This window comes from Acanthopagrus latus, chromosome 13 (genome assembly GCF_904848185.1).
Source record: "Acanthopagrus latus isolate v.2019 chromosome 13, fAcaLat1.1, whole genome shotgun sequence".
In the NCBI taxonomy this organism is placed as follows: domain Eukaryota; kingdom Metazoa; phylum Chordata; class Actinopteri; order Spariformes; family Sparidae; genus Acanthopagrus; species Acanthopagrus latus.
In genome coordinates this window covers 21,057,421-21,074,970 of record NC_051051.1, presented here as the reverse complement: position 1 = coordinate 21,074,970, position 17,550 = coordinate 21,057,421, and the positions used below count along the sequence as shown (strand labels likewise).

At 39.7% G+C, this 17,550-nt stretch overlaps 1 protein-coding gene across 1 annotated transcript; it reads left to right on the top strand.

The window, feature by feature from the left end:
• On the top strand, positions 1–14,834 carry LOC119031508 (14-3-3 protein epsilon). The gene is made up of 6 exons (XM_037120044.1): positions 1–249; positions 6,141–6,343; positions 8,371–8,477; positions 8,976–9,182; positions 10,566–10,702; positions 13,678–14,834. The coding sequence occupies exons 1-6, from the start codon at positions 186–188 to the stop codon at positions 13,728–13,730; spliced, it is 771 nt and encodes a 256-aa protein (XP_036975939.1). The 5' UTR covers positions 1–185; the 3' UTR covers positions 13,731–14,834.
• Positions 14,835–17,550: the final 2,716 nt, after the last annotated feature.

Sequence of the window (17,550 nt, the reverse complement as noted above, 5' to 3'; positions counted from 1 at the left end):
GAAGACTGCTGCGTGGGTTTCCCGGATGGAGTATCGACGCCATCTTTACGCCAGTGCTACCGGTCGGTCTTCGGTTAAGCGGAGCGGCACAGTGCTGTTGCTGAACCACCACCAGAAATCGCCGAGCAGCCGATAATCCTCCCTTTGCGCCGGGACGCCACGAACAGTCCCAATATCCGAGCACCATGGCAGAGAGAGAAAACCTAGTATACCAGGCGAAACTCGCCGAACAAGCGGAGAGATATGACGGTAAGTCTCCGAATAACTAAGCAACAGCCATTGCAGAATGCCTGGCCCCTCTTCCCCCTCTGTCTCCCTGCGCAGGGGGCTTGGAGACGCAGGTAAAGCAGTTCACATGGATTTGTTGGGTGAGAGACAAAATGGCGGAGATTTCTTCAGCAGTATGAATCAGTAAAAAAACGTTTAAATCAGCAGATTTTAGCCCAAAGAGAAAGCGCATTTCGCTTGATCATACGCGTGCTCTGTCGCGTGTCCTAGTGTCTGGTTAAGATTTAGCTTACGTTAGGCGGTGGGCTATGCTAGTCCCCCTGCCCAGCTAGCAATAGTTAGCTAACACTCGCTATCTAAAATGCTAAGTAGCTGGCTAGCCTTTCTTCAGCCCCGACACGCGTCACGCCGAACCCCATTCAAATATGTAACAGTGCAGCAGACGTCCACACCCTGTCAAACATAACTTTCGCCTCGTTCGACTCCGCAGTGTCTTATCCAACAAGCAGCAGCTCGAGGAGGAACTATATCAGAAAAATTGGGCTACAGTTAATGCTAGCGTACCGCCCCCACCAAATGTTTTGGTCAGCGAAGCCCCTCTCAGCCTGGTAAACCAGTTACAGCCGAAGGAAAACTTGGGGTTGACTTGATTCTTCATGTCGCGTTGGAAAAAAACCTAATTTAAAGGGCGACATTACTTTTAATCAATCCGTCTAATGTGAGTAGCTCATGCTCTGCCAGGAGAGGTTGTTATAGACGTGGAACTAGGCTACATTCGGGTGAAGAAGTGTAAGATGTTAAGTTAGCTTTGCATTTGTTTTAAGTGGGCTGACATTCGGTCTGCTGCTCTATTGAGGCCAGCATCGCCTTCCGACTGCGAGGTGGCCTGTGTATTGATTGATAGATGCATCACCAATGGTGTACAAGAATAGGCGGGGCAGGGAGATTCGCTACTATTTGATTGGTAGCTGAGCAGCAATCTCAGCCAGAAGTTTAGCTTGAGCCAACTTTTCTTTATAGTTAATTGACTGGAAGTCCTCCCACCAAAGCAACGTTTATCTAGCTGTTCATTTGTAAATATGCAATTTAATGTAACGTTTACTTCATTAGTCAACACAAAGAGGCCTTAAAGGGATATAGTTTGGGTCTTTATAGTGGGGTTGCATGAGGTACTCATCCCCGGTTGGTGTATAGAGTTGCTGACCATCAGCTCTTCACCTGTGCAGAGATGTGACCAGCAGCAAGACATATTTTAACACCTAAAATCAGTCCCAGCTAAAAAATGTATATCTGTCTGAGTGTATATTATGTTTGGCATCAAACATCCTGTATTCAAACACTAAAGTGAAATGTAGTACCTTGGGGAAAGGCTGTCTGCACAGCAGTACAATGTCCTGCTTCTTGCCGACACTATGCGCTGCTTCTCCACGCAGGCAGAGAACTGATTTTTTTGCACCTTATACAACCCCACATCAAAAGACCCAAACTTCACTTAATGGTGCAATTTAGCATTCATTCAGACTTATTTGTCTCACATTAGATTGTATTTCAACGTAAACAATAGGGGTCCACACTATTGATCCACATTTAGCTTATTTTTTTACCATGCTGAATCGTTTGGTAGAAGTGGCTGTGTATAACGTACATCATGATGCTACCAATGGTGTATTCGTGCAAGCAACGTATTTGTGCAGAAATGGTTTAGAATGGAAATGGTGCTATTCTTTTGGTTTGGGTTGGTTGTGAACTTCTGCTAGCTACTTTTAAAACCCCAAGTGATGGGTCTCACACATAACATATTCAAAACACCACTGTCCTGTCCTGCTGGCTCACCCTCTTTTTACAGTAGTGATGACTACCTCTACTGCCAGTTTATAGGTAAATCAACAATGCGCCCAATTTGGGTTCCTACATTTTATATATAACTGTGAGGTGGAATAATGGTGCCTTGAAGTGGTGTCGGGCCAGACTTTCACTTCTACTTGAAACATTTCTAGATACTAACACGTGGGTTTTCACGGTGGCTAAAAGCTGACCTGAGGATAACTTGGCACCTCTCCGCACAGAAATCGTAAACGTAAGCCTGGGGCTATAAGATTCCCACTTCATTTAAAGCTGCAGCATTCTTAAACAGAGTATAGGAAGTATGTAATATGTATGATAATGGTTTCACTGGTGTATAATCACCTGAAAGTAAGAGTAGTTATGTTCATTAGAATGAAGTTTTTATATCTACAGAGGAACACTCCTCTACAATTGACCAAGTTTCCACAGTAGCCCTAAATGGACATACTGAAAGATTACAGAGGGGTTGGGTTGAGACGAGGGTTGGTCAGTAGATTGCTGCAACTTTACCTCCATATGCCACTAAATTTAACCCTTTTAAGTGTGACTCTCAAGCTACATTTCTAGAATCATCCACTCATAGTAAAAGACTTGTTTCAATGTTCAATTCAGTAACAAATAGGCTGTTTTTGAAATTGCTGACACTCTGATTCATAAGGCTCATGGGTATTGTAGTATTGAGAGCTGTCTGTCAAGCACCAATTAAAGACCAAACATGATTTCTCAGGAACTATGTTGAAATAATCTATGCTGGTGACTTGCCTAAAGCTATAATTGTCATACTCGAGAGCCTTGTATTAAGTTCAGTAAGACTAAAAGAAAAATTGAACTGTGAACACAGAATTGGGGAAAACATGTAAGAATCTGCTGCTCCCCCCTTCCAAATTCGACCCCTGTTTGTTTCACCTCCCAGCTTTATAGCTTTTAATGCTGAGAAAAATGTTTAAAAAGCACTGAGAGGTCATTTGGTTGGAGTGCAGGCTGGGCTGGTGGGTAAAGTGATCAAAGCAGCATAGTGCTCCTCCTGGCCTGCAACCATCTCGTATCGGGTTTCGCCAGCATGCTGCATAGAGCCCCGCTATTGGCTTCTGCAGATAACACCCTGTCTGCGAAGTTAAAAGCCAAATGATTGACACCGCTCTTAGCTCTAGGCTAGCATATAGCTTTAGCATGGGTAGTGTGACTCGTCTGCAGCTTTTGCGTTTTCCTATTCATCATAATTCTATATTGTTTTCTATCTTCCTCTTGTTATCCAGACAATATATTAAATGACCATTCCAGAACATAATCTAACGTAGGTAGATATTTGCATTCCTGCAAGCCAGCATCAAACTGCTCCTTGTTATTTGTTTGAAGAGGCCCCATGTTGTGTCTGTTTTACAATAATCCCCAGGGTAACTGCTTGTTGTGATGATTAATAGCTCCTTCAAAGCAGAGTGTCAAATTGCATTCATTGCCATTTCATCCCTACATTCATTCTCTGTTCATTTTTCTCACCACACCCCACTGACTCACCTTGAGGATCTGAAATGTAGAAGGAAGACACTGGCTCATTGTCCTGGCTCTGTTCCCACAATAGGTGTCCATAGGTGGTGAATCCCTGCATTAGAGGAGTTTATACTTGGGCAGTGTCCCAGGCACTCCATTAATAAAGTACTGAGGATAACAGAAACCTTTCAAGACTCTGCACTGTGGTTTAAACTCTTTGTTAATGGAAAGAATATGTGCTTATTTCCCATTAAGCAAATCAATGTATGTACCTCTTTCACACAGAAGGTTAATTATAATGGAGGAGGCAGCTTTAAAATCATCTTGGATTATCTTCAGATTTACCTCCAGAGGTATGAAACCAGGCAGAAGGTTTTTGGTTTTATTTGCCCGATTTCTGTCTTTGAGTTTCCTGTCTGTACCCCAGTACGACAGAGGTCATTTTGTTAGTGGTGCTCAAAGTGTTGAAACATTTGACTGCAACTTTTCTTCCCAGGAAAAAGTATACCAATTAATCGGGACTGTGTACCAGTTTCAATAATATAATCCTGGATGGTTTACATCCATGTTCACCATGGATTTGTAATGAGAATTGGTTACAGCGCCTGAAGTGGAGTCCCATTCATTCCTATAAAGGCTGCTCAGTGGGGAGGGGCGTTTCAATCAGAAATGCTATTTGATAGTTACTGGGAACTATTTGTTAGTAATACAGGATCTGCTGTTTGTATGTACTGTAGCATATGGTGGCACAGCCTTGTACTGAACTTGTGTGGAAAGGCAAGGTTTGATGCTCAGAAAAATCTATCTGCCATTAAACAGCCACTTATTTCACAAAGTAAGCTTATAGGGGAAAGCTGTCTTGGACCCTGGTGCCTAGAGCTGGGTATTGTTAGAACATTTTCGATACGAATTCCTTTCAGTGTGCGTCCCTGTATGCTACTTTTATTAATCCAAGTTCTTAAATACGTTTTAACACAAGATTACATTACACATACACCTAGTTATCCTCATCTCTGGGCATAACCAAATCCTTTTCCAGCGTGCCTTGAGCCAATCACCAACACTTTTAGATCTTGGCACAGCAAGCATGCTGCATGCTTATTGGCTCACTAACACTGGTGAGATTAGTTATTTAGATAAGTTATTTAAGTTTGGTATCGAATGACGAGACATTTTTCGATTCTCTCTTGTATTGAGGGAATTCTGTAGGTAACATTATGCAGTCTTACTAGTGTGTCACGTGATGTACTTAAACAGTTTTGCCACTATGAAAATTGTCTTCAAGGCCTGACTCTTTCTGGGGGCTTGGAACAGCCTAAGCTTGCAGACTTCTTCTTAATTAATTAACTGCATATCTTGTGACAGCATTGCCACCTGAAAATGAGAAGAACAGTTGGAAACCAGGAGAGTGTATTGTATCAACTGCTACACTAAATCAAAAACACCACAGGGTACCTTTTTTAAATGAGCGGATGTTTGGTTATTAATGAAATGTTACCAACATATCCACTTCTTGCAAAAAATAAACTTGTCAATACTTTCTGAAGTCATATCTCCAATCAGCCATTAATTATTGACCATTATTGGCTATTTAGTTCCACTAGTGCGTTACCTCTGCAGTAGGAGCAGCCCTTGTATTTCAGGCCAAACAGATAAAGTGGTGATAAAAAGCCCAGTCAACCGACCAAGTGTCTGTTCCTTGCCTGGGGCGAGGGGTAAATTCAAAGGTAGTTTAAAGGTACATAAGGTCAGGGGTAAAGAATGGTATCAACTGTCAGAGGGCCCAGGGCATTTATGACTGTACAGCTGGAGCCCAGCTACATGGCTTGATGATAGGTCATTTAACACTAGTACTGTGCTGCCACAGGAATGCTCACCCAATGTTTGACACATTTCAGCATGTGTATTGATGAATGTACTCTACTGCATTTAAAAATAAACTCCATACTCTCCAGCAGTGGTCTTCACAGGTTCATTAATTTAGAAAAAAAAATATTTCAGAAGTATATTCATCGTTTTAAAAAATAACCAAATCAGGGCTGCAACTATCACTTACTTTCTTTATTGATAAATCAGGCGATTCTTTTCATGATTAATCAGTCATTTAGTCTGCAAAGTGACCTCTTCAGATCGTTTTTTTAGCTTTAATCCAAAGGAGCAGTCTAACCTTTTCTGGAATAAAACTAAATGATTTGACTTGATCTCCTATGTGGCTGACCCAAAAACACTAAAAACAAAAGTGTTTCTGTACATCAATTTGGAATATTTGCTGTCCCACATGCCAATATCTCTGTGATAGGCTAAAATGAGCTAATAATAGAAAACATGCCAATGAATTAGTTATGCTCTAAATGCAAGGACTTGATTAGTAGCTTTTTTTTTAGTTTTGACTGAGCTTACTAAGAGGACAATTCTTACTTTGTTTTGTCACGGAGGGGCTGAATTTGAGTTTAACATAAGACAGACAATGAGACACGAACAACAACCTCCATATGGCCAAACTTTCTTCCGGTACTTTTTGTCCCGGGGGGATTTGAGAAAGCCATGCCTAATGTTGTGTGTTCCCCTTTGTCTTACAGAAATGGTGGAGTCGATGAAGAAGGTGGCCAGCATGGACGTCGAGCTCACAGTGGAGGAGAGGAACCTGCTGTCAGTAGCATACAAGAACGTGATCGGGGCCAGAAGAGCTTCCTGGAGGATAATCAGCAGCCTCGAACAGAAAGAAGAAACTAAAGGCGACAAAGAAGACAAACTAAAGATGATCCGAGAGTACAGGAAAACGGTCAGAACCTGTTACACCTAACTGGTCAACTGATTGCAGTATTATAGGTTTATTGAAAACAGTCTAAATAAACTACTCAAGATCCAACATTTGACAAGAACATTGTAAACAAATGTCCATTATCTGTAAGAGTTTTTAAGATGTTTATTTCTTCTTTTGTGATTTTAACCACCAAGTCTTTCAAAGGCAGCACCACATTTCCTGCCAATTTTGCACTTTTAAAGGATAAAGTATTGGAGAAATAAAATGGCACAGCTGAAAACCGGCTGTACTGATGTCCACAACAGATTCCAACAAAATATTAGTAGCCTTCTGTCCTGTAACATATTATCTACCACAACGTCATAGAGCAAATATCTCTGGCTTTTATGCTCAAAAGTTCCTGAATTGGACACAGTAATGAAAAATCTAAACCCAGTGGACTGACATAGAACTGATTTGAAGTTGCTACCTTTTTTTGTAATTTCACAGAGATAAGTGCAGTTGTACTCTCAGGTAATTGAATTTCCATATCCAGTAGGCAAGATGCCAGAGATGCTATACCCCTTTTGGCAGAACTTGTTAAGCTCTCCTCCACTCTGAGAGGAAATTGTGTGATTTCACAGCTGAACAGCACTTGTCTGAGTGAAATAATGAGGGAGGCAGCAGCCATGAATCAACTTTAATCTGCTGCAGAGAACCTCCCAGTCACTGGCGGCATCACTGAGTGCAATGCAGCACAGCAGTCTTAAGTCATGTCAGGGGGAAAGCTTTATATGACTTTATGTGGGATAATGGATTTTACCCACGCTCCAACACAAGAATTCTGAGAATTTTTTGTTAAAACCTAGTGGGGTCTTAAAGTTTTTTTCAGATATAGGTCGTTAAGCATTAAATGCCAAAATTCTTAAGGGCTAGTATTTGTTAGCATTTGATGGCTCTGTGTATGTCATCACCATGTCTCTGTGTATTGCCACCAATTTCCTGAATTGATTGGGTTCTTATCTGTATTTGATTAAATACTGATTCTGTTGGGTATAATTCTAGTTACAAAGCCACTTTTCCCTTAAAAAAAATTCAGAGAGCCATAAATTGTACAAGGAATCCATTTTGTGTGGTGCATTAAAAAATATATATAAATGTTAAATTAAAATTGAATTTGATGGTATTATGGTTTAGTGGTTAAGTCTGCCTACAGATGGAATATCGATATGATTTTAGCATCTAATATTTAAACATGTTTTAGTGAAAGAATAAGAGTACCCACGTGTTTCAGCAAAGTAACATGACAAAACCATAGAAACTCCTCTTTTTAAACAACCTTTGTGGCACTTGATAGAGATGTCTGGAGATATACGGTGCTCTTAAATGCACCATGAGTCTGTGCATTATGCCTCTCAAAGCAATCAGGATTCCTCAGTTAATGAGATGCAATTTAATGCATTAGGAAGTCCCTGTACCTGTACCAGTTACAAAGTAACACCGATGCTAAAATTGACCCCAACTTCAGCCAAGTGAAGACAGCATCAAAACAGTTGCAAGGACATGTTGTTGTCTAGTGATGTTAAAGATGTCAGACTTATTGTCTGACACTGACCCTTGAACCGAGTCACATAATACTGTTGTCCCTTCTGTGACAAATGCATCCACGTGGATAGACCGCCACAAAAGCTGCTGCACATATCTACACCATTTTAACTATAGTTGGTGAAGGGAGGACATTTCAGTATCGACTTGTAAAGATTTTTTTTGGTTGGTTGTTATCATTTGCAGTCAAGGAGATGGATAAATGATATTTGGAAACTAAATACATTTGGTATAAAGTCTATTTGTCATCAGAGCCAAAATTGTGAATTATTAAATACATTTATTTTATCAGCAATCTGACAAACTAACCGATCCTGATAATCTGTAGGTCCCCCACTTGGTACTAGAAAAGAAAATTTAGGAAGTATTTTTTTCTTGTTGTTGTTGTTTTTTTAATGAGTTCATGCCAGTCACTACACAGATATAAACACATCAGTCTTCATGTATGTTTTGATCTGCAGGTTGAGACAGAGCTGAAATCAATCTGCAACGACATTCTGGATGTACTGGACAAGCACCTCATCTTAGCTGCAGCCACGGGAGAGTCTAAGGTTTTCTACTACAAAATGTAAGTGTCTACTAAATCTAACAGCGGACATATTAATGCAAAGGTATTTTACTGAAGGTAAACGATGTCTGGTCCTTTTTTAAAGGGGCACTATGTAGTTATGGTTTTACTTTTTCTGTGACTGAATAAACAAGCTGTTCTCAGAGGGAAATGTGGTCCAGAACATTGCTTAAAGCTAGGAAGGTGGCAGGTTCTGACAAATATAGTCAAAATAAAGTGTTATGAAATTGTGTTGTCCTTTTTAAAGATCTGTTGGTTTACTCACGTCTAAAAGAATCAGTGAAGAGCCTTCTCTTCTGATTAAAATGTCTTCCCCCAAACTTCATTGTGCTGCTTCATCACAGTTTAGATTGTGCATGGTTTAATCAGAATTTTATGAATTTGGAATATTCTGTTATTCCAGTAACACAGTGTTTTGTTCCATTTTAAAATGTTTCAGGAGGCTATGGACTGATGTTTGTTTCATCATGTGTGAAATCTGTCATTCCCTCTGCTCAGGAAGGGAGATTACCACAGGTACCTGGCAGAGTTCGCCACAGGCAACGACAGGAAGGAGGCAGCAGAGAACAGTTTGGTCGCGTACAAAGCTGCTAGCGACATAGCCTTGACCGAACTCCCTCCAACGCACCCCATTCGCCTGGGACTGGCCCTTAACTTCTCCGTTTTCTATTATGAAATCCTCAACTCGCCAGACCGCGCTTGCAAGTATGTGCGATTTTTCTTTCTCACAAAAACTTTCTAGAGTCATAATTCTTTTAAATCCTTGATTTGAGTCAGCTTTTGACTTTCAGGCCATGATTTGATCTGATTTTATTTTTTTTTTCAGCTTTGACAGTGGCATTTAATTTGATATCATTCACATTTGTACTTTATTTTTAAAAAGATAAGGGTATTTCACAACAACAGATTGACTTTATCGTAATGTCTTTTCTCAAGTTAGGACTTTAAATAAAAATTTCAGATTTGAACAAAAAATGCCACTGTTAAGGGATTAAACAATAGACAACAAACTAAATATATATATTTTTTTATTTTATTGAGTTGTATTTCAAATCTGCACAAACAAATCAATAAAGGAAAGTAACCCAATATCTCCGACACCGTCAGGTTTTTGAGCACAGGATTAGGTGTCTGGAAGTGTAGCTGCAGGCTAACTGTCAGGTCGGAGTGCCGTCTTAAGTGTTTTTTCTCAAGTAGGTTGGAGAGCGAGGAAAAGTACAGAGAGAATTACTCATCCTGATTTTGTTTAACTCAAAGCTGATTTTTATACATTTTTTTTTTATTAGAATCCAATCCAAATGTTAACCCCTGTTAATTTGTTATCATTGATTAAACAGGATGACTTCATTATTGAAATGAGTTATTATTGTGTGTGTGTGTGTGTGTGGGTTGAAACACCCTCAAATATCAAAACTATAAGAAGAATGCCATCACATAACTGATACAATTGTGAAATCTGCATCAGTTTTTTCATTCTTAAGGTTGTTTTGCAGCTTAGTTTATTTGCATCATGATGGTGTAAAGTGTCACATTGTTCATAGTGCCAGAATTGTTGAGAATTATCACTGAAATCTTCAACTCTACTGAACCTTTTTAGCTTCTTTTTTGTTTTATGCACATTTACTATCATTGCCGGAATAAATATTGGATTTATGTTAGTTCTGCCCCCTAGAGGCCAGAAATCCATGAATGCCCCTTTCAGTGCATTAGAAAAAGTCCTGCACAACTATTGCAGTGGGCCATTTTTGACCACTTTGGTAAATTGCATCCACATGTTTTTTTCAAAAAAAGAAACTTTTCCTTTTTAGATGTCGATCAAATCCCACATGAAAAGAAACAGTGTGTTCCAGCTGTTGGCTGATGAGGCTGCAGAATGTTGGCTAAATGATTCTCAGGAACCTGGCAACTTGAGAACAGTGCTGAAAGGGAGCAGAGTAATTTCCATCGCAGCACATGACCTCACTGCCTCTGCTGTGGAGCTGTTAACAGAAACAAAAACACTGACTGCTCATGGAGAAAATGAATATATAGAACAGATACTGTTGTGCCACCTGATGTAACTGTGTCTTGTATCCTCTCTGCTGACAGGTTGGCGAAGGACGCGTTTGACAATGCCATTGCAGAACTGGATACTCTGAGCGAGGAAAGCTATAAGGACTCAACACTTATCATGCAGTTGCTACGTGACAACTTGACACTATGGACCTCAGACGTGCAGGGAGATGGTGAGAGAGACGTTCCTTTCCTCTCAAGGCATCAGTTATAGATGTTTACTAGTATTATCTCTGATTTAAGCTTTTCTGAGTAATACTGACTGACAAATCAACATCATTACAGATTGGAAAGCTTATTTGTTCCTTTTGAGCCTTGATTAACTTTGGTAGAGGCTTCTTGTATGCTCAAGACAAAAATGAAAACTTGAGGAATGAATGAACGATCATGTGCCAAGAAGATTTCTTATACATTCTTAAAAACCTTCTAGAAAACAGAGAATAACTACCTAACTTTTCCCCCTAACAGCACAGTGGTTCTCTCCCTCTCTTTTGACTCATTCATCTCTAATCATCTCTCATCTCTCCTGTAGAGTCTTAAGGACAGCCCTCTTCCTTCACTCTTCCTCCATTGTAAAAGTGTATTTTGTAAGTCCTTCCTCCTGTCGTTGGCTTTTCCACCTCAAGCTCTCACTCCTGTCTCACCATCCTAACCTCCCTCACTAACCTCCTCACATTACAAAGTCCAGTCTTGTTGAATGTTTTGAGGTTCAGAGGATGCGGGTCCAGTTGACGACGATATAGCACTTTGAATTACCCTGACCTGGGTCACCGAGAACCTTCATCACCCTATATAAATAACCGGTTATTTTTCACCTTTTACTTCACAAGTGGAACTTGCGTTAAAGGAGTTTCAGTGTCTTCGGGGTGTCCGCAAGTCAGTAACAGTATAATTCATCTTAGATTGTGTACATCTCAGCAAAAGTTCACACAATACTGTCCAATGGAGAGAAGTCCTGATTTGACTTCCTACACAACACAAGCAATAAGAATAAAAATGCAAAATACTGCACTCGAATTGACTTTAAAATGTTGATGAAATGGAACAAGCTGTGCTGTTTAGTGGACAAATCTATAAATTAAAATGCACTAAAACCATAAAATTATAATATGCAACATAATAGACCGAATAGATTTTAGGCTTTAAATTAAAGGTTTTAAAGTGTTGATATTTCCAGCGCCTCTATTCATGGCGTAATGGCTGAAGGCAGCATCACCATGAAAAAGTTGGGATACTTTAATAAAATGTAAAGAAAAGGAAATTACAAAACACTGTTCTGTTTTTATTTACACCTTTATGAAGTTGAAGATAGAACAAATACAAGATATTTGGTGCTTTAACTGATAACTTGTGTTTTCTGTAACTATACACTCATTCTGAATTTTATGTCCGCAACATGTTTAAAAACAGCGAGCTTGCAACTGCTATTGCTACTGCCGTTTTGTTTGCAGGCTATTGGCATTATTATGCCATCAACTTAACACTACTTCGGAGCAGAAACAAATTTTGGTAGACTGCTAATGTCTCGTATTATTCGATAAATGGTTGCGACTGGCAGGTCAGAAACTAGTGTGGACAGAAATCTGTCTGAACTGGAGGAGTCCTGGACGAATCTGCCGGAGCTGATAAAACATGAGCACGCTCATTGTTGCTCATGTTGTCACCCTTCCAACTTGTTCTGTTAAAAGAATTGTAATATTAATTGACAGTATGATTTGCGTACAGGTATCTTATGCCGTTTTATTAGAGAGACGACAGAGTAATACATACATGAGTCTCCAATAATAACTTGCGGACACCCTGCTCCTTCACCGTGCACATGAGCACCACAGAACACAGCCCACCGGGGCGTTCCAGCACCGGTTGGAAACCTGTGAATGCAACTTCTTGAAGTGTGATATAACAGACAAACTGCAGTCACAGCATGTGAGGCTGCTGCTCGATCTCCTGTGGCTTTCTCACATCCCAGTTAGCCGTGGTGCTAATGAGCGCCGTTACGGTTTCTATTTTAATCATGATGGATTCTCCAGCCCTTTTGTTATTTGTGCCTCTTAATTCTTCATTACACGGATGGCTGTGCTGTCTCTATGGTAACCTTTCTAAGCAACCAGTCGTACAGGTTCACAAGGCATTTACCCCTGTCAGTAAATCTGAGTGGCTCGTTGTGAAGGCGCTGTGGATTAACTCTTGCTCACTGGACTGCATGTTGACACTCTACTTGTCTAAATGTTTTGGGTTGTTGAGAGCATGATGGACTGATTTCTGGCATTTCTGAGCTGATCCCAAGAATTAACTGACACTAGGTTGGTTGGAATTTAAGTATAGTGGCACAGTGTGCTCAGCTCTGTTTTAGTTCATCATAACAAGACCTGAGCACCCCAGCACCTGTGGAGCCGGAACTTATCGGCTATCCTGGGGCTCCTGCTAACTCCTGTCTCACAAACCTTAGTGAAGGTATCACAAACAAACTGCATGTTCTGGACACAAATAATAAAAGTTGAAACAATGAGTTCACTGGACAATTTAGAAGACCCTTAATTGCAGCAAGTGTCTGTTTTGAATATTTAACTTAAACGTTAAATCATTTTTCAACCAAACGAGGGAAAACTTGGGTAACTTAAAGTTACTTTTTTTATTTTATTTTTTCACTCAAAAAATAAAAATCCGTCTGGTCACACAGATGTAAAAAATAAGGATCTTCCCACCGATTCGCAAGTCATGAACACAGGAGAGAAAACAATTTCGATCAGACCTGAAAGTGGATCACCGTGGGGAAAAACTCTTCACTAGTCCCTCGGTCCTTCTTCAATGAAGTGACCCGTGTTCAAAATGAAATAATTGAAATACTACTTGTGTTAAGTGTAAAGTGGTTAAATGTTGAATCTGTCGACCTTTTGTTGCTCTAAGCTGAGTGAAAAGACTTACTGTCTACCTGTAGATTAGCAGATTTGGCAAATAAGTGTTTATGATTCGATAATAAGACTTTAACTGCGTTTTAACCACTACGATAGGAATAAATGTGTTGTAATCTGAAATGAAGTTCCTCTCTCCTGTTCGACCTTGCGGAAGCTCGCTCAGCCACATTTAGCCGCCTTGTGAAAATCTCTAATTGAGGTTTGATTGTTTGATGTTTGTGTCGTTCTCTCAGGTGAAGAACAGAACAAAGAAGCACTGCAAGATGCGGAGGAAGAGACCCAGTGAGACTGAACAACACAAGACAAGCCCTCCTCCTCCTCTTCCTCCTCTTCCTCCTCCTCTCTTATTTCTCTCCTCCCAGCACTAGCTCCTGTCCCCAGCCACAGTTTTCAGCTGGGTTTATACCGCAGCCCACACTCTTTCTCCACCTTTCCCTCCATTTCTACCCATCTGTCTCACCTTTTTCTCCTCGTATGCACGCCATCTCCCGACCCCCAGTCTTGTCCTGCTCGGGTCTTCATTTCCACTCCCAGGGGTTTTACCTTCTTTTTTGCAAGCCTGTACCCTTTAAGGTTCATGTCCTCTTTTACTGTTTTTATTTTGCTTTACGTTGCTGTATCATCTGTTGCCAAGTACGCTTGCCTGTATTTGTTAACACACATATGCAAGGGTTTATTTAAAAGACAATACGTTGCTGTTCAACTTTTTCCTGTATATGTGTGTTTATGAACAATATATTGTCCATGCTTCTGTCGGTCAGTTTTGAAAACATTTTCAGTTTGCAAATTGAGGAAACACAGCAGTGTCGGAAGGTTTAAAGGGATGCGTTAAAGCTTTTAGGAAGAACTAAGTGCCCTCTTTACTTTGTGGTTACCAAACCTGCTCCTTCCACACATTAATACGTTTTTGTTTTGTTTTAAATGACAAAAAGCAGAATGTCCCCCTTCTCCGAGCATCACTCTGACCTCTATCCTTGTCCACTCTCGGACCAAGTATTGTGCTGCGAGGCTGTAGCGCTCTTGCTAATGGCAGATAGTTAGGTAATGGCTTTTTAGCAGACAAACCGTGCGTATGTGTGTGCGTGGGAGGGGAATGCTCAACACTCTTGATTGTAACGTAATGCAGTTTTGCATTGGCACTATATTGAAAAAAAAAAAGTTTGGGAAATAGAGGCCTGCTGTATCTTTACTCCCCTGACTCTTTCAGGTTTTTTCCTCATCTCAACTCTGTCTCTTTCCTCTCATTTCCTCTCTTCCTTCTGTTCAGTATGTGTAACGTGAATCTGATTTGTACTACTGGATGTTCTCACCGGAGCCACAAGTACCATCTGTATTCTTACTGAAACACAGCATGGAATTAACATTAAACTTCAAATTGAAAAATGTCAAATGCACCTGCGTCAGAGGTTTTCTTTTCCTCTTGCAAAGGTTTGGTCTGACATGTTTTTTAATGTGATGTAAAACCACTAGAGGGCAGTGCAGACTCTCAGCAGGAGACGGAGCCCTGCTTGTGGTTTAGATTGACTGCAGTCATTATGTATTTATTCTTTGCGTTTTTTGCTTTAAAGCTTCTATTGGAAGTGTTGGAAGAAGTACTCGGATGACTTGCTTGAGTAAAAGTACCAATACCACCATGTAACAAAAGCTTACAAGTAAAAGTTGTACATTTAAAATACTACTTAAAGTACAGAAGTAGTAAAACGTTTTGAGGCCTCTGATGTAATAAATACTTAGATTATTGATACTGATGCATTAATATCTGCTGTGGGGTAAAAATACAACCAAACTAAAATGCAAATCAATCCGAAAGAGCATTTTCTCTTGTAGCAGGTTAATATGGAAAAAAAAAAAAAATTAACTATGTAATATACAGTTAGCCAGTTCTGTCCTGGATTTTCCTACTTCAGGTCCAGCCCCACCAATGAGTCAGAATATAAATCTGAGGAATCGTGAAATAATAAGTGATTGGAAAGTTAAAAAATCAAATCATTAGTTTTGATTTTGGAGATTTTCTCAATCTGCTTTTTTTTTTTAAAAATCAGGATCATTTCCTTAGTTCTTTTTTTTATTATCTGTGAAAGCGCATGAAAAACCTTTTTTGGGAATGATTTTTTTGACCAAAAAATGAGCAGTTTTCTTTTCTTTTCTTGTGTTTTTTTTTTTTTTTTTTTTTTTTTTTCTTTTTAGCAGGGGAATTTTTGTTTCGTGCGTAAAACTGAGTGAAATGGTATTTTGTTTAGCTTTTTGAAAGGGTCGTATTTGAATGAAGACTCAGGGACTCTGACATTCCTCAGATCATGTGTGAGAAGGACAAAGTGTCCCAGAGTTGTACACCCCCCTGCTGGAGCTCCCTGGTAACTGCTGAAAAGAAAAGAGAAAAGCTCTGTCCTCTAACTGCTGCAGCTGACAGTAACAGTAAACTGTAATGTAACATGAAAAAGCTCATTTATCAGACTGAGTCCATTTAATGTTACAGTTAATCTGATTTATAATACACAGTATTCCAGCCGTGACACTGATGGCACCAATTATAACACTTTTTTCTCCATTTCAAACGTGAGGTAGTTGTGCACTCTACCAAGTCTTCTCCAGAGATTCTCCATGCATCCACAAAAACAACTCTCCTGTATAAAATATTTTTCTCACTTTGTTTCACACATAAATAAAAAAGAAAACTGAAGAAAAATGTTTACTGTTTCAAACACACACCCAAAACAATACTCCTGAAACCAAGTGTGTGGGGGGGAAAGCAAAGATTTTCAGGAGAAATGAAAGAATTTCACATGAATTTTTCTCTTGGGAAACAGAGAAAAAAAACAACAACAAACCATTACATTACCCACAATGCAACTTCGCCACTGAGTGACATCCACTGTGGAGCCACGAAAAACTTTATTCTAATATTACTCCTTAAAACCCACATACTGTACTATTTAAACACTAGCTGGTCTGTGGAGCTACATGCACCTTGTATTGGAGTATGTGCACCCTGTGGTTTGACCTTAATCATGAAGGTGGAACATGCTCGGGGCTTTGTTATGATCATGGTTATTAAAGACCACACGGTGACACTCTGCAGTGTTTAACATGTGGCAAGGTCAACACTGACTGCACACTTACTGTCCACATGTCCACTGTAACTCCTCATTACTGATGTGCTCCTCTCTGTTATCCTTCTGTCTTCACTTTCATGTATTCACTTATTGATTCTCAGTGTTGATGTTTATGTCCTTCATACAATACTCCAATAATCACTTAGATTATTGACATAAATAAAACAGTGCAGAGGTCCTGCGCTACACATTTAGCTATAGTCCAAAAGTATTTGCATAAAAATATAGTAAAAGTACTCATGCAGAATTTCAGTATAATGAATATTATTGAGTTTCTCCAAGGGACCATTGCAGGCTGATCTTCATCGTCAAAATACTTTGCTAGCAGGACATAAACACAACGCCCGGACAAATAAAGTGACGGCATTTTATGTTTCTGCAAACCAATATTAACATTTTCACCTTATGTGTACAATGTAGAAATGTGTAGATGATGTGTATGAGCTGACTTTCATTACAGGGGGTGGAGTGGATGGTGGTCAACATCAGTAAGTACCTGAACCACACAGTCCAGGCCTGTCTGTGGCAACAACACCACATGTTCTTGACAAGATGTCTGGGCATTTTTCCCCACAACAAAACCTGATATTTTTCACATGAATTTGTAACATTTTAAAGTGAAACTCTCGTCAAAAAGCAACCAAGGCTTTATTTGCGATTGAATATGAGTCAGACCTTCGTGTAAAAGCATAATTACGACAAAAGAGACACTTTTAAGATTTACCATAGTTTCATTTTTGGGCGAGCTAATTTTCAATGGAGTGCTGGGGCACTTTTACGTGAGCGCTATTTTTAAAACACTAAGAAGTCTCAACACAACATGAAACTCTGCTCGTATTATCAGCAGGGTCTCTACACATGAACATGAGCATTGAGAACATTGTTTGTGTACAAACAGTTCACTAAAAAGAAAGTTTTTGGACAACTCACATTAGTAGATGTATCTTTGGTGCGCTGCCGTCATGGCAGACAAAAAGTGTCGATCGCCGAGTG